Raw genomic sequence first — 23,866 nt, 5'->3', positions numbered from 1 at the left:
TCACCATAAATAACAGTGGGGCTGTCTTACGGACACTGGAGGACACGTGGACCCCTTGTCCATAGCGACTACATTATTTGCTTCTTTTGAGGGATAACCCCTGTCTGGGGATTGCTGCTCAATTTTGCTTCAGTTTTTGTAACTTTTGTCCTTAAAGATTCAACACGTGAGGGCTTTCCTTAGACAGTTTTCAGCATAACTGTTAATTACTGGCAAGCTTGCTTTGCAATCCATTTAATTAAAATGTAGATTAAGAAAATCTGAAAAAATCCTCTTAAGAACGGTAGAAATCTCTAATGAGAGGGAGCATTGTTCACCCTTGCAATAATTTCTGATAAATGTGTACAGTAGAGCCGTGAAATAGTAGGATTTATTAAAAAAATCATTACCTCTCTTCATCATGCTGAATGGCATACACTGAACTTTTGCTAGGGAACTGTAGACACAAACTCTTTAACTGAATCTATCTAAATGAAGAACATACACAATGTATATGGTGAGTTTTGATGAATGTAATTAAAGCTACTTCAAGCCCTACAGCTTTAGTAACCAAACTTACCTGTAATGAAATGTGTATCATGTCGTGCAGGCTAATAGATTCTGTAGAGATCATCTGAGCAGGGTGCCCCATCCTCTTTCTAACTCTGAACTTCTGGAGCACAGGAGGTTAAGGTCTCCAGGCTAAATTTACTAGATATCGACCCTGTCAATATCTCGGTTTGCCTCCTTGGCTGAGTAGAAAACATAGTACCATGCAGGGCTCAGAGGACTTTCCTCTCAATTTCACTTTTTTATGCCCTTAAAGAGGAAGTAAACCCTGATGAGTTTACTTCCTCTTTCATTCCCTGCAAAGGCAAAGCATAATGGACTACTATGCATCGCATAGTAGTCCATTATGTGTCACTTACCTTATACAGGAGCCAGCGAAGTCACCGCTGTCCCCTGTAGTCCGGTGCATCCATCTTCTCGGTGGGGTCTCGCAGCTCCGCCGCTGTCTTTTTCGGTGAAGCCGTCACTGCCGCGCATGCGCACGGGAGCCGACACGCGCGGCAGCTCCGTCGTTGAAAATGCCGCGGTCAGTGCGTAGACAGCGGTGCCTGTCTTCGGGCAAATATCTCCTAAACCGTATAGGTTTAGGAGATATTTCTTGGACCTACAGGTAAGCCTTAATCTAGGCTTACCTGTAGGTCAAAGTGTGTTGTAAGGGTTTACAACCACTTTAAGGTCATCCTGTTGTGTTGGAAGGAACCAGAGGCTCCTTCATTATCTTACTGGAAGGGTCTTGTCAACAGGGTTCTGCCTCTGTATAAAGCCACATACTGTACTCGATTAAGGGTTGCCTTAAAAAGTTTGAAAAAGTATGGCAGTGTTGGCTTTCGGCCACAGACATGCTTGATTGAGTCCTTCCACTGATGTCACCCTCAAAGTTAGCTTATTTCTGCCTTAGATGAACTGGGGTTCCTAGTTATAGCCAGGGACACCTTATTGCTTCATATAGTTAAGGCTCTGTAATGGAAATGTAATCAATTTGAGAGGGGTCATTATTCTTTTTGTTACATACTTTTTGGAAATGTTGCAAAAATGGGAAGGAAGGAGGGGAGGAGGGAGGGGGTTTCCTCCTTTACTTTGATAGCTGTTTATGTTAGATTGGCTCTCTGACCTGGTGAGTTTTATCACTGGGTTGTACATTGTTGTTATGGATTGTACTGTTTTATATGTTGGGAAAAGCCTAATAAAAACAATTTACCCCAAACATTTTTCCGTAATATTGTTTCCAAGATTTATTTTATTGCTTTCACTAACTGTAACACAAATTGTGAATAGGGGAGATAATCCTCTGGCTGATCAGACTTCTCCCCCCCCCCCCCCACCCCCCCACTCACAGATCATGTTACAGGCAGTGAAAGCAATAAAATAACTTTTTTCAATGGAAGAGAGATGAAGGGGCAACTCCCCATCAGTAACTATTGTAGCATGCTCTATTTAGGTAGGTGCTAGGTAGAGTGAGGATTTTTCTGGAGAGTAGAAAAATGTAGGCAGGCCTACCTGGTGGATAGGCCTGTTTGTTTTCACTCTGGGCTAGGAGTGGCCTAGGGCAGGGCTGGGTGACTCACTTGTAGCATCACTGTCACCTCCCCCTTCCTTCTAGACAGTGCTGGAAGGAGAGGAGAGGTGGAGCTGCCTGAGGTATCTTGAGGAGCCTTGACCAATCCCAAACTCAGATTGGCAGGGGGCAGGCCTCCTTAAATACCTGGGGTCAGCCCAGCTGGGGAGGAGTTGTCGGGTGAAAGAGCTGAAGTAAGAGAGTGTGCCCACGGGGAGCTCCCCTGTCTGGGGGAGGTGACCCTGGGCCAAGGCTCAGATGCATCCAGGAGGATTGAAGAGATCCTGAAAGGAAAGGCACATAAGAGAGCAAGGAGAGGAGAGCAGGAGAGAACCCCCCTAAGAGTCTCCAGGAAGGACAACTGGTCGCAGTGAGCACAGTCTGGAGGACTGTGGAGCCACACCTTAGAGAACTAAGAGATTGCAGTTTGAGATGGGTGGAGAACCACAAGAGAGGACTGTGGGAAGGGCAGTGGAGAGAGGCCAATGCAACCAGGCTGGCTGCCAGGGCCTGAAGAGAGCTATCTGGGATTGGTAGTTGGACAGTTATCACCTGAACTATTTCTACACCACAGGGGCCCGAGTTCCCTACCTGCAAAAGGTAGTTCACTAAGGCCTGGTTGAATTAGTGTCAGGCCTAACTATGCTGTGCTAATTAGTCTGGAGGAGTAACAGTCTGCAGTAAAGGAAGTGCTAGAAAAGTAACGGTGTGAAGCAAGTGAAGTGATGAAGGTGTGAAGTATAAGAGGTCTTAAGCAAGAGTAAGTGCTGGAGAGAAGACTGGAGTGTATATACTGGAGAGTATATAGAAGTCCCAAGCAAGTTTGCACTGAATATTTCTGGACATCCCATAATTCCCAATTTCCCATCCAAATTTTATCCCCTCAAAAAAAAACGACAAAAGAAAAACAAAACAAAGCTAGACCGTTCTATGTCTCTGAGTGACTGAGAGATGGATGTCTGGCTGGGTAGGGTGACATGTGGACCACTACATTCAGCAACCCCTACGTGACATGGCTACACTATATTTATTGAGTTTAGCCTGGAGACCCAAAGCAAATAATCCCCCGGCGGACCTTCACTCATTTTTTATTTCCATGTTCTGTGTACTGTGGGGAACCAGATATAGTGAATGCAGGATCCACAGCTTGGTCTGTTAAAAAGCAAATTATTTACTGGCCAGTCACCAGGTAAAAGTAAAGAAAAAGCCTAAAAAAGAAAACAAATGCAGCCACTACATCTAAGAATTGGTAAGCTGCAATATAACAAATGTTTGCTATCACCATAATGCCTAGCCACATACCTGGAGGGTAGAAACACTCTGTGTTAAAGCACAGGCTGTAAACTCTTCAAATATACTGCAACATCATTCACTGTCTTTTAGTGGACACCACAGTAAAGCTGTTATTCCATCTTGGTATCACAGGATATATATCAGTGTTGTTTATACATATATTTATTTGCCAATATTTGATTTCCGCCAGAGGATATTTCCAGCACCAGGGACTTGGCTGGAGGTACATTTGAGACATTTGGATTTGATGAATGGCCATTCTATTCTCCCCCGTCCCATCTGTATACTGTATGACAACACCTAGGCATCATCTCTGTCCCTTGCCTCTTAAAGCATCACTGCCAAGCAGCACTGCCATCCTCGCCATCCTCGTACAGCTCACTCCTTGTCGGAAGCACAAGAGTCAACCATAAAAGCTTTTTTTTTTTCTTTTTTTTTAGACAGTATTTTCAGCAGCAGATGTTTCTCCTTTCTTACAAAGCTCTAATTGAAATTAAAATGTGCCGGTTTAACTGATGCAGCCGCTGAAACTTTAATTGGCGTATAATGGCTTAACCAATCTAATACAAATCAATGGCTAAAAAAATAGAGCCTAAGTGCTACTTAATGTATATGGAATAAGGAAGAGGGACTAGATATCACTGAGGGTCCAGAAAGAGACAGCGGCTGCACAGATGCTTCCTATTCTATTGATAGGTCGCTGTGCGGTTATTTACTAGACATGCAAGGATAACCGTGACTTAATGGTGGAGGATGAGTTTGAGCCCAGTCATAACTCGTTTTTTTCTTGTTTTTGACAAAGTGGAGTAACTGCTGTCTGTTTTTTATTGCTGTCATGTATGTGATTGGGAAATTTCCTAATTTTAAATTGTTTTAAACCCCCGGAGCCCAACTTGCGGTTTGGCACTTGTGCCGCCCTTGGGGCTCCTGCTTACTCAGTCCAGTGAAGGTAAACCATTCTCTAGACTGTTAAAATGTAGTTAAAATTACATGGTTTATTTTTTTCTTTTGTTTCAAACTGTCTTACTTTTTCTATGCTCTTGTTCCGTTTTAACTTGACCATTTCTTGTAGAGTGCATAGTCTTTGACTATCTCCTGTTGTATGCCAAAGTCCCTGGAAAACTTTCTGTAATGTTACATTCAATAAATATTATTTGTGTAGCACTACCCCAGCAGGAGCTGCTAGATATTTACCCAGATCTTCCCTAGTTCCACCTTCTGCAGCCAAGCACAGAGTATTTTCTTCCACAGCCAGGTGCACTCTTATTTCCGCTTGTTACTCCAATAGCCAGACTTTTTGTTTGTTTTTGGTTGCTTTTTTGGAGAACTTGGATAGGGAAGGGTTGTAGTGGGATACTCCAAGTTTCAACTAGATACAACAAGGACAGCTTCTTTAACTGAACTGTGGAATGACTATATGATTCACCGTACACATTTGAGCAAGTCTTTTGTAGAAATAATGGACGGTTGCTCTGCAGGATACTAGTCAGTATCCCCTTTCTGCTGACCCAGTAGCTGACTTTCCTAACGCAAAGGGGGGCTAGCCAAAGAACCAGGCCCCAAGATCGTTTAAGTCTGTACTCACAAGGCTCCTGGACCGATTGGCAGCCTTCTTCCATTTCTCCAGCAGCACCCTCCAGTGATCCCAGACAGATCTCCTAAGGACGGCTCCCCCTCAGGCAGCTCTTCAGAACACTCTGGTCAGCATTTCTGCCTCCAGGCCTCCCACCCGAGGACATATGGCAGCAGGTGCCGAGGAGGGCACAACACCCCCTACTCAACTGGACTCCCCTCTACAGGAAAAAGACACACTTCCTGTGTTCACTGAATATAAGAATATAATTAAGAATGTTAGCCTTTCTCCAGCATCCTAATAATAAACTACCCATTGCACACAATACAGTTTAAAGTAACTGTGACTGACCCTTCCTTCTGTCAATATAGCTCCCTAATTTGAAACCAATGCATGTGCTTTCACCTAATTTGTAATCGTCGCCACAGACATGGCTGCAGCATTTGAATTTCTTTTATTCCAGCTATGCATATTCTGATACACTGTAACCACGCAAGTGATTTAAATCCTGATTGGGGAGCTCTCTAAAATGTAGCTACATTTCCCGCCTGGCGCCAGCTCAGATGCCGTTGACTTCACCTTGGCAATTAGCGAGTTAAAACAGCAGAACTGCTTGTGTGCAAGCAGAAAAAAATCATTTTGCGGTCTTTAAGAGCCAAGACCTGTGTCTTACACACATCTGTTCCTTGGTGATAGTTCGAAGCCCCCCTCTTCCGCAGATTGAAAGGATCAAAGGGGACCTGTTCCTAAGGCGACGTGGAGATGCCACATCCTGGACAGCTTCTCAATTCCAAAGGGGAGGAAATTGTCTATACTTCAGGAACCCATGTTCTAATTTCTCAAGTAGAGATTATAATTCTGTATACTGTAGGCTCACTTCATAAATTCTTTTATGGCTGAGTCATTTGGTCTTCGCATGCTGCAGGAGTTTCAGTTGCTCTGGAATCCTTTTACCCAGCTGGGTAAGTGGGGAACTATTACCTTTCAAGCCTTAAAGAGATGTGGTGTGGCTTGAGTCATCATGGGATACTGCTTTTTTAGATAATAATTTGAAGCCTGTACAAGGGCCTAGTGCGACTACAGTAAAAACTACAAGTTTCAGCATAGCTTGGCAGCACACCATTCCATCACGGCTGCACGATCCTCCAATCACCCTCTAAGGCTCCATGTACACTGGGCTTAAAAAAACGGCAGTTCCCTTGGCAGGAAAAAAATGCTTATACGGAGCATTTTTGTACAATGTTTAGGCGCGGAGCTTAAAATGTGCCTCTAAACCTCCTAATGTGCATGGGCACATATGCTAAAATTGAGGTGCTTCTATGGGCAAAACACAAAACTCAGAAGAAGCGCGCAAGAAGTGTCCATGGACCCTTAATGTATTGCGCCATCTTCCAAAATCAGATAATTGCTAAAAGTCCTCTGTGCAGCCTTATAATAAGGATCAAATCCAGAAGTCTAAGCTATCTATAGATTGAAGTATCCAATTCTAGTTGATGTAAACCTTATAACTAAAAGTTCATAGAAGCTTTAACATCTTAAATCTGCAGCTTTCATTAAAATAATCCTGGGAGAACCTGCCATAAATGATCATTGTTCAGGAAAATCTTGTTATAGAGTGACCACACTTCCAGTCTCCTAAATGGTGTTCCTGTGCCGTCACCTTGTCACATGAGTTTCAGAAGGAGACTACAAGTGGCTTTTTCAACACATAGTATTGAGGCATGGCCCACTGTTTTCACGATCAGGCAACCCGTCCTGAGAAATGCAACCGCTGGAGTGCATCCAGACAGGAAGCAACTGCAGGAATTTCGCAGAACTGAGATGCAACAAAAGATTTAAAAAAGAAGAAAAGCAAGTCGCTGGATAGGGTGTGTCTTCTGTTTTTTTGCCTTGACCTTCTCAAATTAACCCCTCTGACACACCAGGTTGAGTGTACAAACAAAACATCACAGAAATTCACTGAAAGCAATACTTAGTACCTGATAGTAGTGCTATCAGGCACCAAACATGGTAGTAAAGGCAAACTTAATATATTGTTACTCAATATGGTTGGTAACTAGGCAAGCGTAAAATGAATTAACAATTGTAATAACACGATTTATCATACAAAGTAATTAACAGTTGGGACTAAATTTAATTTTCAGATCAGCATAAACAATAACAAGGCCGCCTCAAGTGCCACAGTGAGCAGTAGTAAACTTTAATCTACTAAGTGCTGGAACTATACTGCCGGAGCACATTGATGGTAGCGATGCTAGTCCTAGACCGACTGGGTATGCACTGTCCAAAAGAAAAGGAGGATGGTAGAAAAGGGGGCAGAATCATTATTATGGTACGGGCAGTCCTTTGAGATGTTCTTCTGCCGGCTTTCGTTGGGGCCCTTTAAGACCTTTGGGGACTTAACGATAGTCCAAATTAATGTGCATGCAGTATAGGTACAGCATAGTCTCGGCACAGGTGCAAAGTAGATGTGGTTCAGATACGGTAAAGGTTTCATATAATGCAGTATAGGGTTGGTATACTGTAGGTGCAATCTAGGTTTGGAATAAGTGCAGTGCAGAGTGCAGTATAGGTACAGTATGGACTGGGTACATTGGTGTCCAGTTATCGGTGGTTTAGTCCCTGCTAGCAGTATCGCAATGGGGAATAGCCATCGCATCAGTTCTCAGGATGGCCTGTTCCCCAGGCAATGTTCCCCTGTCCTAATGCAATACTCATGGGCACGTGACACAAGGCATGTCAATGCACATGTGCTAATGTACTGCAACAGTGTTACCCCATCCTAGGACAAGGGGGCATATTTTTCATGTAGCCATGGGACAACAGTAGGTTTTGCCTGTGGCAGAGTTCTTCTTTAGAGAAATCTCCTTAGCAATAATTGAGAGTTGATAATAGTGACACACGCTGACCTTATCAGCTGACTACAGATTGGTGTCAGTGTGGCTGTTCATTACCGTCTTCTATGTAACATAACAAGAAAAAATCCTATGGCTTTCGCAGCCTTTGCAGGATTAATTGTAGCATGGGTTCTGTTGCAGTTTTGGCTGAATCTACAAAAAGCTCCTTGTTGCATTGTAATTAGAAACAATTGCCACAGGTTAGTTTTATAGCGCTCCCTTGTGTGCAAACTGCAGCTAAATCCACCTTTGACCTTGGCCAAGGTCAGAGCACTGCCCTCGAGTCTGCTAGAACTTCGTCTCTGGAACTCAGTGACCTAATTCCAAACTGCCGGCATCTAGAGCACTTCAATTCCCCGCGTCCCCTATCGCATTGCCCGCACACCTTATCTGCTCTGCACTTGGACAGACCCTCAGGTGCGCTGAAGATTAACAAGGTTTAGTAAAAACTGATCATGAATAAAACACCGGCAACATTTCCGCTGGGATCCAGGCAGGTGATAAGAATTTTAAGTTTAGGGCTGACTGCCACCGAATAAATATGAAATCTTTGTTTTGCTGAGTTTAGGCCCCGAGGCGGCACAATCTGGGTGGCAGCGGCTAATTATTCCACTATTATGCTGAGAACCTGTCATGAATCCTGGCAGGGGCTATTCCACGGATAAGTACAGTGCTATTGAAAGCATATGGGAGATTTGCTATTTTTTTAGATCACGGAAACTGATGCACAAAAAGATGAGTGCAGGGGTCAGCTGCTAGCCCATTGCTCAACTTGTGTGCAAATTCACAGGATCACGCCATCTATTACTGTTTTTTCTTTGTCTGGGTGACTACATAGGAAACTAAAAGAAAGATTGAATAGGTATACAGTGCACTTAAAATATATTTAAAGCCCAAACTGTTTATTCTTGTTATTTTTGATATCCTTTAAGTAAGGGTTAATACCAGGAATCTGCTGCTTGACTTGTGATAACTAAAACACTTGCCATCTATTATGCACATATGACATTTAGGATTCTGAAACTGACATACTTAATCTCATAGAAAGGTGAACATTGCCGTGCAAGTAAATGAGAAATAAAGAAATTGGAAGGTGTCATTATTATTATTATTACAATATGCTATCATTTTTCCTTCCCGTTATTGTTTAATGATCTGGTCTGGATAATGAAGATGATGGGCGATCATTCACAGCCATAGGAAGCTCAACAGACCATATGAAACCCATGAAACGTAGATTTCGTGTCGGCTCAGATAACGCTTAGTGTGATTAATCACAGACGAGGGTTTCAATCTATCGAGCAAGCATAACTGTATATTTCTCTGCGATCACTCATGGGCCTGGCTGAGCCACAGTAAATTCTGGGGCCTTATCTACAATGAGAACTCTGGCCTAGTTAAGATGTGGTTGTTTTTGCAGCCAGAATCAGCAAATTTAACCAATCAATAGGGTAAGGGTTAATTTACTAAAGGCAAATAGGCTGTGTGCTCTGTAAGGGTATTATCCACAGAGTGATGAAATTTCACTTAATAATAAAGAAAGGAACCAGGAAAATAAAAAGAACAGCCTTTCTGCTTGTACATGATTAGATTATAGATGTGAAAGCGATGTAATGCCCTGTACACACGACCGGTTTTCCCGTCGGAATAAACTCTGAAGGTTTTTCCAACGGAGTTCAGACGGAATTCCGCTGAAATTGTCTTGCATACACACGGTCACACCAAAGTCTGATCGTTAAGAACACGCTGGCGTAAAACGTGTGCAACGGGACTAGAAAAAGGAAGTTCAATAGCCAGTAGCCAATAGCTTCCGTCTCGTACTTGTTCAGAGCATGCGTCGTTTTTGGTCTGTCGGAACAGCATACGGACAAACGTATTTTCCCAATAGGAATTGGTTCCGTCGGAAATATTTAGAACATGCTCTAATTCTAGGTCCATCAGAATTTTCGACATAGAAAGTCCGTTGAGGCATACACACGATCAGAATATATGATAAAAAGCTTCCGTCTGACTTATTCTGTCGGACATTCCACTCGTTAGAAAACAAATTCCCTTGCAAAGTGCACAGCCTATTTACCTAAAGTAAATCTATCCTCTGTGTCTTTATCTCCCATGAGAGAGTAGCCAGTATGTAGTCCACCAGAACCTGACACCCTCATAAACTTTGTATCTGTTATCATCACCTCTAACCCACTGTGATAAATTATAACAGAGAAATCATATATGCTCCCTTGTCTCCTCCTCCTCCCATATTCATCTCCAGGACTTCTTCTGAGTCTATTCCAGCCAATGGAACTCCCTAGCTCAATATGTCCGACTATCTCCTACTAGGGTTGCCACCTGTATGGGAATGACCCAGACAACCCGGGTTTTGACAGCCGTGCCCGGGTTTGTGTTCTCCCGATACCCGGACACAGCAGCAATGCATAAGCTCTGCTCTAGACTAGTCCCAGGCTCCAGATCAACCAGACCCCCCCCCCCCCCCCCCGCCTGTGTGTCAGAATAGATTCTTTCTCAGACTCCAACTCCTGCTCTGTCCACTTTTAGATGATCCCTGTAAACCCTTTTGTTCAGAGAGGACTATCCTGCCTCTACCTAACAACTGCACTATTATTTTGTCCATTGGATCATCCCCCACAGTAATTACCTTTTTTATCACTTGACCCTTCCCCTTAGAGTGTAAGCTCTATTGAGCAGGGCTCTCTGATTCCTGCTGTATCAAATTGTACTGTAATTGTACTCTCTGCCCTCATGTTGTAAAGTGCTGTGCAAACTGTTGGCACTATATAAATCCTGTATAACATAGCTCCCAACTGGCCCTGATTTTGAGGGACTGTTCCTGATTTGGAGCAATGTCCCTCTGTCCCTCATTCCTCCTCATTTGTCCCTCATTTTGGTCTGATCTATATAGATGTTTTTAAAATGCACTTTTTATCCATCAAAACGTGTTTTCCAGCACTAAACATTTCATCTGATTTCTAAATTGCTGCATTTGTAAATTCCAAAAGCCAATATAAAGGAATAGTAGTGGTAAAAAAGCACTTGTGTGTTTAACCAATCTTTTTTTGTTTTTGTTTGTACAATTTTCCTTTAAGGGGGTGTGGCAGGGGTGTGTCCTATGCCTGCATGCTTTTGCTGATAGGTGTTCCTCATTCCCATCTCAAAAAGTTGGGAGGTATGTGTATAATAATAATAATGATACTATAGATCAGGGGAGAGGCAGGTTCAATCACGTTATGGAAGTAAGGTCTTTATATTTGCAATGATTTATTGAAGAGAAGGACCTCACTAGCAAGTATCTGCCATAACGGAGTGGATTTTTTACTTATTTCTCTTATCGCTATTAAACATAAAGAATTAAATATACCTCAATGTAAAACATGTTGATATACTGTGGATATAAAGAGACAAAAAATCTGAATGTTTGCCAGTTATGCTGTTGGAAGCTTTGCCAAATCTATAAAAGCACAGTTGGCGCAAGCTTCCAGCAGGTTGGGGCACACGCGCCACCTTTCCAAATTGTTCAATGGAATAAGTAAGCTTCCATAACATTTGCCTTTTTCACAATGCGAGCAATGCCAAGTCTTCCAGCCCTGATTGGTTGAAATATTTTTTCGGTTACAAATAAAAAAAACATTGATTTTTGTAGACTGCCACCTCTCTCCCAATATAACGCTTCACAGTACCTCTCTCTCTCCCTTACTGTCAACCACTGACAATCAAAAGGGGGTAAGTAGAGGGGGGCAGCCAGGCATGTACTGGCCATTGGGACTACCGGGAGTTTCCCGGTGGGCCGATGGCTCAGTGGGCCATTCTGATGTAAGGGGGCTGGTGATGGGACACTCTGATGTAAGGGGGCTGGTAATGGGACAGTCTGTTGTAAGGGGGCTGGTGATGGGACACTCAAAATGTAAGTGGGCCGGTCTGGATGAAGTCCAGGGCCAAATTTCTGTCCCAGTCCAGCCCTGGGGGCAGCTCCTCTTGGGCCAGAGCCCCCCCATGACCTAATGGAACCCAGTTCCATTATGGGAGAATTTCCTTTACCTCCCTATTTGTGGCCCTGTTGCTGCGTATTTGATGTATGCTCTAACATCTTTAATTGCGTAGGTTGGTGTTGGCCCCCTATACCCAGATTAAATTGCCATATGTAGCGAACATGAATTCCTGTGCATGGTGGGTAAATTCAGTGGAATCCAGCATGAAAAGTGGTCAGACAAAAAAAAATGTCCCCCATATTTAAAACCACTGTTCATTCTAACATATACAGTAATGTGTACTTCCAGCTGGGTGGTGTGATTAATTTGCTGTCTTTTGTGATTGTTTTTCAGAATTTGGTCTGGCTCTGGGATTTATGTCGAAGGACAAGTTCCGTAAAATGTCTGAAGGTGAGTTCCATTTTGCTTACTGTCTTCAGGGGATGGCTGAGAGCCTTGGGCCTCATGCACACAGGCAGAAAAATGCTGCATTTAAAGCCATTTTTCTTTTCTTTTTTTTTTTTTTTTTAAATACCCAGGCTAGCCAATGTGTCCATACACATTCATATTTTAGAGCAGCGTTCAAGGGTGGGAAACAAATGCCCCATACCTGCATGGGGAGACAAGCTTACTGGAATCATTTACACACATCTGCGCATTAAAGTGCACATAGATTCATTCCAGTGACTAGAACACATGAGTATACTGAGTATAGAGAATGACTTTACACTCATATCCATGTAAACACGTTTTTAATTATGCAACATTTATTTATTTTCTCAAATGTTTATTTAGCAAGAAAAGGCAGTAGCCAAATCAAGCAATGGGCAGGAATCAAAAAAAGGGAAGCATGCATGACCATTAGGTATATCTTCCAGAGTTTAACACGCCATTTATACTTCTGATGTTTCTGCTAGACATGTGCAATTCGTTTAGTTTCAAATTCGTTTTTTAACTAAATTTTGACAAATTCATAAATTTTTCTGAATTTCGAGTTTCCGAATTTGCTGAAATCTGTTGCCAAACTTGTGCTGTGCCCATTGACAGCACGGGTCGGCAGGGGGAGCGTTCCCCAAACCCAGTAGAAGGCCAGCAATGTACGTGGCATGACTGTCTGTGCCTGCCGCCCATTCGCAGGATATTTACTGTGAGCGAAAATTGGAAAATTCTAAATTTCAGAAATTGGAAAATTCTAAATTTCAGAAATTGGAAAATTCTAAATTTCAGAAATTGGAAAATTCTAAATTTCAGAAATTGGAAAATTCTAAATTTCAGAATTTTGGAAATTCAAAAATTCGTAAATTCAGAAATGTGGAAAGTTGGAAATTTGAAACTCTGAATTTGCGAATTTCCAAATTTCGAATTTCCAAATTGTCAAATTTCAGAAATTCTGAATTTCTGAAATTTGGTAATTCTAAATATCGGAAATTGGAAAATTAAAAGTTTCAGAAATTTGACATTTCTGAAATTCGGAAGTTTGAAAATTTGGGAAATTCGGAATTAAAAAATTTGGAAATCCAGAATTCGGAAATTCGAAAATTACAAAATCAGAATTTTTGGATTTCTGAATTTCAGAATTTCAGAGAAAAGTAAAAAAAGAATGCAATGAAAACAAACAAATTTTTTGTCAGTGTACATCTATGTCTAGTTTCTGCTAGTTCCAGAATGATCCAGCATAAATAGGAGTATTTTAATACACTCATGTGAAGCCTTGGTCAGCCGGAGCCCGTAAATTAGTCAAATATACAAAAGTAATTATGCATCAATTTTATTTAATTTTTTTCATACTTTTTTTAAATTTCTTGACCGCTGGAAAGTTTTACCCCCTTCATTACAAGGGCATTCAATGCTATTCGTCACTTTGTTACTGACAATTGCATGGTCATACACTGTACACAAATTAAATTTGTATAATTTTTTTCCACACAAATTGAGTTTGATCACCACTGTGATATATATATATATTATGAAAAAATACATTTTATTTTTTTAAAGAAATCTAAAAATGTTATTTCTTCATACATTTAGGCTAAAATGTATTCTGTATGTCTTTGGTAAAAAAATAAATCCTAATAAGTGTGTATTAATTGCTTTGTGTGGAAGTTATAGTGTCTACAATCTATGGTATATATACTGGAATTTAGTCAACTTATAGTGGGACTGTGATAAGGTGGTGGGCAATCTGGCACTAACAGATAAAGGCTGGGAGGGTCACTGACACTGACATTGCTAGTGGAACTTATACAGTGATTAGAGATAATATTGTGCACTGACACTGTACTAATGACACTGGCTGGGAAGGAATGAACATCTAGGAGCAATGAAGGGGTTAACTGTGGGCCTAACAATGTGTAATGTGAGATGCCTTTTCTTTCTGATCTGGCTGTTTTTTTCCCTGCTTTTCAAGGAGAAGAAAAAGCCAGATTGCTGTGTCTTTGTAAACACAGAACTCTGTGTGTGATGGAACACAGCCAGTCAGCAGGTTTCAGCCTAAATCATTTGCTGAAATCTGCTGCCAAATTTGTACTGTGCCCATTGACAGCACGGGTCGGCAGGGGGAGCGTGCCCCAAACCCAGTAGAAGGCCAGCAATGTACGTGGCATGACTGTCTGTGCCTGCCGCCCATTCGCAGGAGTGAGCGGTCAGCAGCCATTTAGGAAATTATATTATTTATGTTTTGTTTTTTGCATCAATACATACAATTTCCTTATAAGTGTTGTCCACCCAAAATCCACAGTTGTCACCCAAGATTCCCACATATTTTTCATTAGATAGAAAAATGTGTGAATTCTGGATGAATGTTGCCGTATTCTTGTGTGAAAAAAATGTATATCAACCCTAATTCAATAGTGACCTCCAGTGGTGGCTGGTGGTCTTTTTTGGGGGGGCGGCAAACACAACCAGCTCCCAACCCCCCCTCACTGGTTTGCCGGTCTAGCACTCACTCCATCTAGGTGGCGGGCATACATGCAGCAGGCATTCGGCAGCCGTGCAGCAGGCATTCAGGCAGCAGGCATCCGGGCAGTGGGCATCCAGAGAGTATGCATTGGCTCCTGTGTCCTCGCTTCCACCAATGTGGTCCTCTCCTCCTCCTAGGTGTCCAATAGGATTGCCTGTCCTTTCAGCCAATCGGGTGATGGGTCTCATTGATTGACTGGGAGGAGGACCAGTGTTAGAATAGCGAATATTTATTTGCTATTCTAACACACCTGGGTGGGCTGTGAGTGCACTCTCTGTGCCCGGAGTCATCCCTATTTTGAAACCTATTAGAGCCAAAGGCTCCAATCAGTGCTTCAAAAAAAAAAACCCCACCCAGTGGCGGCTGGTGCTCAAAATTTTTGGGAGACGCAAACGAACTGAAAAATTCTGAAAAAAAACCCATTAATAGCAGTCTCACTGTGTCATCAAAACGCAGCCACTGTGTCATCAAAACGCAACCACTGTGTCATCAAAACACAGCCACTGTGTCATCAATCGCAGCCACTGTGTCATTAAAAAGCAGCCACTGTGTCATTAAAAAGCAGCCACTGTGTCATCAAAACGCAGCCACTGTGTCATCAAAACTCAGCCACTGTGTCCACTGATCCCAGACACCATGATTGTCTCCTTAATAGCAACCAGCATCTCTTAGAACATGGGGGGAAAGTTATCAAAGAAGGATACTCACAGTGATTTAGGGGGCTGGAAGAGGAAGCTTTTTGTGCTAGGGGCCACTTTGGGAGCAGAGAGGATTTGTGCTAGAAGGGGGGTCTAATTTTATATTAAACCCCCCTTCTAGCACAAATCCTCTCTTCTCCCAAAGTGCCCCCTAGCACATACAGCATCCTCTTCCAGCCCCCTAAATCACTGTATCTTTTAATTGATAACTTCCCCACTTCCCCTGCAAGTGCCATATTGTATGCAGACCTATAACCTCAGAGCAGCACGTCCTGTTGATGCTGTGTCCATTCTCCTCCCCCTCTGTCTGTGTATACAGGAAGGCACTCGGAGGTGGCTTCAGTCCCTGTGTTAGTGTGAGACAGGGGGGGAAGAGAGGGACAGATGCAGCTGTGCTGTTCTGGTATGGCTGTTCATCGGGGTGCCACTGCCCCTACCGCTGTAATTCATGCGCTCGACATCCTGCAAGGGGCCAGACGCGGCAGGATGGATAGGGGAGGCGGTGCCCATGCTCCCTTAATGGACGGGCTGGGCCACCCCGGGTGACCTCCATCCCTATTACAGACAGCCTACATATTTTTCCCCCATCCACATTAAGTGTGCGGTATAGATTGAGTACAATCATCCAATTCACCCAAAGGCTTTTCAAAACTTCTTGGAGACTCCAGCAGTGAAATCTCTCTGGATTTTCCCACCTCTCCTGGATTAGAAAATAAATGAAAAAGTCTAACTGTTAGGACTTGATCAGATGGGCATGCTTAAAGTGGTTGTAAACCCTTACTTATACCAAGCGAAGGGACTGTCCTCAGGTGATACACAGAGATGAAACAAATTCTCCCACATACGTTGTATTTGTCTATATGCAGTCTTTACTTCTCCACATCCGTTCAAAGTGATGAATTATAATGTTTTTATGAGAGTTCCGAAAAAAGGGTACGGAGAGCTAAAGTTACTCTCTGCAGAGCTCAGGGATGAGAAATCTGACAGCTGATTGGAGGGAGGAGACACAACCCCCTTCACACAGCACACAGGAACAGAGCTGAGGCTGTCAATCAGCTGGAACTCCCTCCCCTTTCACCTTTTTTCTCTTGGTGTCAGGAAAAACTGTCAGAAGTGATTCATGATAGCAGAGAAACAAAGTAGCATACATAAATGACACTTAGTACTCTGGATTGAGACACGCACACACTATAGAGGGATATGCTTTGTTCATATATTATGTCTGAAGTTTACAACCACTTTATTCGAACATCCATGCAAAGAGTCATGTTTGCCTGCACAGGATGCATAGGTGTTGTGTGCCTGTGTGCAGGCAGTCCCATTCATGTCTACTGGTCCCACTCCCAATTTGATAGCCATGTAGGTGCACACGTGTGTCCCTAAACACATACTGTCTGTGTTTGGGGACAGGCAATGCCACCTGCTTGGCTGTCATATTAGGACCAATTGCTGTGTCTGTGCAGCTGCTGTATCCCAATAAACATAAATGGACCTGACTGCATGCGGACGAACAGAACACCTGTGCATCCCATGCAAACAAAAAACAGCCCTTCACACAAAGATATGCTTATGTACGCCTGTGTGAACTTATGGTGGAAACTAGAACTGCATGATTAATCATTAAGAATCGTTAACTCAATATTTTCCCTGTTGCGATCTTGACAAAGTATTTCCAGATTCTTTCTATGCAGAGAATTCTCTCTGCTCTGCTAAAGCCGACAGCCATCAAAAGAAAGGGAGAAAAAAAAAACGGGCAGTCTGCCAAGAATCACAAAATTCTTTAGCAGTGGAATTAATTATAAACATTGTAACGATTTGTCCTTTAGATCAAAGGAATACACTTTGGTCTGTAAATGAGGAAATTTTAACCACTTAAAGCGGAGGTTCACACAAAAATTGAACTTCCGCTTTTTGGAACCCCCCCCCCCTCCAGGGGCACATTTGGCACTATTCAGGGGGAGGGGGGTGCAGATACCTGTCTCAGGAGTGGGGCAGGAGTCTATGCCTCTTCCCGTCCCACCGTGCTGTCTGTTGGGACACACACTGGTCCCAGAGACAGCACAGACCATTCGGATTGCGTTGCGCGACTCGCACATGCGCAATAGGGAATCGGCAGTGAGGCCGCAAGGCTTCATTTCCTGATTCCTTTACTGAAGATGGCGGCGGCAGCATCCAAGGACCGAGGGACAGGTGGGACAGGTCAGTGTCCTTATTTGAAAAGCCAGCATCTGCAGTATTTGTAGCTGCTGACTTAAAAAAAAAATTGCGGGACTCCTGCTTTAAACACTAAACCTTTCTCTGACATTTGTTGGTTTCAAGTTAAAATCCTTTTTTTTTTATAGAAAATTACTTAAAACCTGATAGGACTGGTTAACTATAAATCAAAGACAGAATCGGCTCACAGCAGTTTCCTGTTTTTTCTTACCTGATCAGGGCTGAAATCGTGAGGTATCCCTTACCGTTTGTCGCCCCAGCCAGGTTTAGCCCCTCTTGGGTGGAAGTCCTTCCTGTACAGTCTCTAAATGAGCCTATATGGTTGGCACCCAATTCTGGTGGTCTGGGGGGCATATTTCAGCCTCTCCTGGGTGGAAGTCCTTCCTATACAGTTTCAAAATGAGCCTATATGGCTGGAGGCCCATTCTGGTGGTGCTGGCTTCTCAAAGAAAGCTTTAAAGCGGGAGTAAACCCAGTTTCAAAAAACACTTACATTCCTGGCATGCCGGAAATGCTAACTTTCACATTGGTTGTGCTCTCAACCAAACTTTCAAACCATCCAATGTCTGGTTTCATAACTGATCACATGTGCAGCATTATGGCAGTTGAAGAATCATTAGATGATGGCAGCTTCCTTGACTGAAAACGATAGAAGGGTTTACTTCCACTTTAACTAGTTGCTGACCGCCGGCCGTCAAAAGACGGCCAGGCGGCGCACCTATTGTGTGCCATCGTGCGCGGCACATTCCTGTTTCTTCTGTGGCGGCGTGTCACGGAGACACTGCTCGCCACTGCAGGGGGTGAACAGCCATTGGTTATGGCTGTTTACCACGTGATCGGCCGTGATGAAGTCACGGCCGATCACAGATGGTCACACCCCGACTATGCACGGTGCATGCGCGCGATCGGTGGCGGTGTGTTCCCCGGGAACACTGCTCGTCACCGACGCTGGTAAACAGCCATTGGCCGGCTGTTTACCCACGTGATCGGCTGTGATCCTTTCACAGCCGATCACTAAAATGTAAACAAACCACGGTAACGAGATGTTACCGGGTTCTCCTCCTCACACACCGATCGTGTGTGAGAAGGAGATTGTGGTAACATCTCGTTACTGCCTACAGTACACATCAAGCGCACTGATTGCCCCCCCAATAAAGAGGACCTGTCACCACCCCTCATAGTACCTGTCAATCACAGTCCATCAGAGTACCTGTCACAGTCCATCAGAGTATTTGAGTACCTGTCACAGCCCATCAGGAGTACCCGAGTACCTGTCCAAGCCCATCAGAGTACCCGAGTACCTGTCCGAGCCCATCAGAGTACCCGAGTACCTGTCCGAGCCCATCAGAGTACCCGAGTACCTGTCCGAGCCCATCAGAGTACCCGAGTACCTGTCACGGCACATCAGAGTACCCGAGTACCTGTCACGGCACATCAGAGTACCCGAGTATCTGTCACGGCACATCAGAGTACCCGAGTACCTGTCACGGCACATCAGAGTACCCGAGTACCTGTCACGGCACATCAGAGTACCCGAGTATCTGTCACGGTCCATCAGGGTACCCGAGTACCTAATTTTATGGGAAATTCCATTGTCCTGGTACTCCAGGGCCTTCAAAAGTGTAATAGGTGGTTGAGAAATGAGATGCATCATTTTTGCTCTTAGAACGTCTGAAGGTACTACATCAATGTTGGTGCTCTGTATGTGGCCAGGCTGTGTAAAAGTCTCACACATGTGGTATCGCCGTACTCGGGAAGAGTAGCAGAATGTATTTTGGGGTGTAATTTGTTGTATGCATATGCTGTGTGTGAGAAATAACCTGATAATATGACAATTTTGTAAAAAATAATAATAATAAAAAAAAATCTTCATTTTGTAAAGAATTGTGGGAAAAATGACAACTTAAAAAAACTCACCATGCTACTTACTTAATACCTTGGAATGTCTACTTTGTAAAAAGGGGTCATTTGGGGGGTATTTGTACTTTCCTGACTTGTTAGTGCCCGTTCACACAGGGGCGACGCGACTTGCAGCGCGACTCACAGACGCGACCTGCACACGACTTCAGCGGCGACTTGCAAAATGACTTCTGTATAGAAGTCAATGTAAGTCGCCTGAAGTCGCCCCAAAAATAGTACAGGAACCTTTTTCTAAGTCGGAGCGACTTGAGTCGCTACTATTAGAACGGTTCCATAGTACAGAACGGAGCGCGACTTGTCAGGCGGCTAAGTCGCCTGACAAGTCGCGGTAGTGTGAACGGGCACTTAGTGTCTTAAGAAATGAGATACACCTGATGTACTGAAGGCCTGATCAGATGTGATCAATTTTCAGCAATTGGCACCATAGTTTGTAGACTCTATAACTTTAAAAAAGACCAAATAATATATACTAATGTGGGTTATTTTTACCAAAGATATGTAGCAGTATACATTTTGGCCAAAATTTATGAAGAAAAATTACTAATTAGCAAAAATTTATGACAGAAACAAAGAAAAAGGCATTTTTTTCACAATATTTACGTTTTATTTTATTTATAGCACAAAAAATAAAAAACCCACTAGTGATTAAATACCACTAAAAGAAAGCTCTATTTGTGTGGAAAAAAAGATGCAAGTTTCATATGGGTACAGTGTTGGATGACTGAGTAATTGTCATTCAAATTGTGAGAGCGATGAAAGCTGAAAATTGGTCTGGTCAGGAAGGGGGTGTAAGTGCACTGTATTGAGGTGGTTAAACAAGCTTTGACGTAAGTGGCAGTGTTTCCCTTTGCTTTCCATATGCTTTTTACTTCTTTCCTCTGTGTTATGGGCATTTGCCATTCCTAAGATGGCTGCAGCAGTGCAAGTACACTGTGAGCATGAGAGGCAGGAAGTGATGCGGCCTCTCTGTTTCCTGGCTACTTGGCTAGAGCTTTTCCAGGATGGTGATCTGAGAATGCTCAGGTACTGATATCATCACTAATGGCAAATGTGAGTTCTAAATGGTTTTATGGCATTTTTGGGCAACAAATGGTGGTGCTCTCTACTCATGCATGCTGGATGCTTATGTGGTCATTGTTTGCAGGTATATTTTTCCCTTTTTATGGCATTCACCTGTGTTTTTCCTATCTCCTTGTCAGTGTTGCTCTAGGATCATTGTGCTCTTTAGGTCATTCACCTGGGCTCTTCCTATCCCCTTTTCAATGCTTGCTCTGGGGTCACTGTGTTGGGCTCAGTTTCCACTAGTGTGACTTGTCACTGGAAAGTCGCATGACAAGCCATACCCCATGATTTCCAATGAGTACCGTTCATATCTGTGTTCATAGACTCTAAGAATACACAGGCATTGCTTCAAGTGGCATCAAATTTGCGGCAAAATTTCAGGTCGCAATAGTGGAGACATAGCATTATGTTGTTTTTCATTTCAGTCTGCTGCTTCGCTCTGTTTCTATGGGAAACGCTGTCCAGTCAGACCACCCATTGCTTTTAAGGTATAGGGATTACGTAAGTAGTGAAGACTGAGAAAAAGAGAGCCAATATCTGTAGTCCTGTAAGAACAGACATCCAGGCAATGTTGATTTAACCATTGACCACTGGGCACTTAAAGAGGAAGTAAACCCTGATGGGTTTACTTCCTCTTTCATTCCCTGTAAAGGCAAAGCATAATGGACTACTATGCATCGCATAGTAGTCCATTATGTGTCACTTACCTGACACAGGAGCCAGCGAAGTCACCGCTGTCCCCTGTAGTCCGGCACATCCATCTTCTCGGTGTGGGGTCTCGCAGCTCCGCTGCTGTCATTCGGCGAAGCTGCGATGATGTCACTCCGTCGTTGAAGATGCCGCGCTCAGTGCGCCTGCGTGCCGCTGTCTACGGCGCATGCGCCGTAGACAGCGGTGCCTGTCTTCGGGCAAATATCTCCTAAACCGTATAGGTTTAGGAGATATTTCTTGGACCTACAGGTAAGCCTTAATCTAGGCTTACCTGTAGGTCAAAGTGTGTTGTAAGGGTTTACAACCACTTTAAACACCCTTTCTAACCAAACCAATTTTCAGCTTTCGGTGCTCTCGCATTTTGAATGACAATTACTCAGTCATGCAACACTGTACCTATATGAAATGTTTGTCCTCTTTTTCACACAAATAGAGCTTTCCTTTGGTGGTATTTAATCACCGCTGTTTTTTTTTTTTTGCGTTATAAATCAAAAAAGACGAAAAATTCGGTAAACAAAAAAAAAAATCTTTGTGAAAATGTATGGCAGAGTATTGGCTAGTACTGGCAGGATATGGGTACGGAGCAGTGCTGTGGGCTGGATCTGTAGTGGCCACAGCACTGCAAACGATTTCTCCCTTTCTCCTCTCACACTGTACCGATCGGTACAGAGAAGGGGGGGAAGATGACACCGGTTTGTTTACAAGTGATGCTCTGTCATTTGACAGATTGATCACATGGTAAACGGCAGCTATCAGCGGCCATTTACCGCGATGCGCCGACCCAGCGGTCACAGATGTTCCCGGGAGCGCTCCCTTCTGTGAGGGCATCCCATGGACGTCCACCCAGAATAAGCAAACCACGCTGTAGCCGTCTTTCGGCTATGGCCCGGTCGGCATGTGGTTAAGCACATCATCTCACTCCTCATTATTATTTCTCCCGGTTTACAAGCATCACAAATTATCACACCTAATAGTCACTGCATTTATGGTGGAAAGTCATTGCCTGCCAAGCTAGTATGTCAAATCTGCCTGGAACAAGCACTATACAGCCCTGCAAGGACCTCAAGATGAAGAGAGCCTGCTAAAAGCCAGAACAGTCACCATTCAAGTGCAGACATATAGGCAACATTGATCAATGTCATCTCGCCTCTCATTTTGTTTGCTCCCCGTTTACAAACACCACAGATTACCAGCCCTGATGGTTGCTGCATTTGTGGTGGAAATTCATTGCTTGACAAGCTATAGTGCATGAATTGTCTAGCACTTCCAACCAGAGCCAGTAGATGGTGACCAAATAGGAAAGCTTGCCATGAGAAGAAAGTGTTAAAGGGGCCACAAGCTCTGAAGATTGCCCAATAGAGACTTTTTTGCAAGGGCAGCTAAAAACACAACTGCCTGGGTTGAAGTGGAGGAAACTCTCCACAAGGTTAGAAGGTAATAATTTCCTTCACTGAACAACTGAAAGAGTTCATCCAAGAAGGGGTCAGAGAAAAATGCCCTTATAAACAGGCTGTCAAAACTGTATACCTTGAAAAAGCTAGGGGTCAACCTGCTGCAGTCTCCTCTGATGATGGATGCATCATGAATGTAGCTGGCAAGACATGTCACATTCAAGGAGGCTCTAGTCTGAAAATTAGCTCTAGATCTGAAGTGCCCGTACATACTGTAGCATCTGCAGGTGCTGGCACACCAGCAATAACCAGCTCATGTGCTGAGTGCGTCTAATGGGAGTGGTTTCATAATTATTAACCAGCTGCTGCACCTGCAGGACTCTGGGGAAAGTAGCAGGGTCTGCATCCCTTTAGACATGATGCAAAAAAAAAATCGGACTTTTATCTTGGTGCAGACTTCTGGGAAAATCAGAGAACCAGTCATACAAGCAGGAAATTGTTTCGGAAGGGGGGGTGTTCTGTACACATTCTGAGCACCTCCAGATAGTCATGTTTCATTGCATTTTACAGAACATTGCAGCTCTGCAGATTAAAAAATAAATAAAAAAAAAGGTGGAGTAACCCCTTAAGCCCGTCTGGACGAAGTGAAGAGACAAGGTGGTAACAGCTTTATAAGAGCTGAAATTGGCGGCATACTTTGTGGTGGATGTGTCAGACGTCAATTGATGTTTTTCAAGATTGTTGCTCCCTGCGGTCACGGCAAGGAGTGCATTATGGCTGAAGTCATGGCTTGGTGGATCCCGCCCAAAAAAAAAAAAAAAGGTACAAGACACCAGAACACAGATCCAATCTATTTGGAAGTAGACAGGACAGAGCCATCTCAAGGGTTACCAATAGCAGGTCGGGGCAAATATCGTCTGATAAAAAACAGAAAATTCAAAAAGGTCCAGCATACAGGTGGCAACTCCCAAGTAGATACCAGGAGGCAAAATATGTACGGACCAGGAAAAAGATTAGTAAACCAACTGGAGAAGTACCCAATCTTCATTATTGAAGCCTTAAAGATCTAA

The 23,866-nt window shown here is 43.5% G+C and overlaps 1 protein-coding gene across 4 annotated transcripts in view; it reads left to right on the top strand.

Moving 5' to 3' along the window:
* KIRREL3 (kirre like nephrin family adhesion molecule 3) overlaps positions 1-23,866 on the top strand; it is a 1,324,921-nt gene that overhangs the window by 726,798 nt on the left and 574,257 nt on the right. For all 4 annotated transcript variants that reach the window (XM_077457844.1, XM_077457843.1, XM_077457846.1 and 1 more), the window contains exon 2: positions 12,196-12,252. In XM_077457844.1, the coding sequence (XP_077313970.1) occupies positions 12,196-12,252 (57 nt within the window). The remainder of the gene's footprint in view (positions 1-12,195; positions 12,253-23,866) is intronic.

This window comes from Lithobates pipiens, unplaced genomic scaffold (assembly GCF_037356315.1).
Source record: "Lithobates pipiens isolate NorthernLeopardFrog02 unplaced genomic scaffold, aLitPip1_a1.2 Scaffold_27, whole genome shotgun sequence".
In the NCBI taxonomy this organism is placed as follows: domain Eukaryota; kingdom Metazoa; phylum Chordata; class Amphibia; order Anura; family Ranidae; genus Lithobates; species Lithobates pipiens.
The sequence above is the reverse complement of the archived record's forward strand: the minus strand, read 5'-3'. Positions and strand labels throughout refer to the sequence as shown.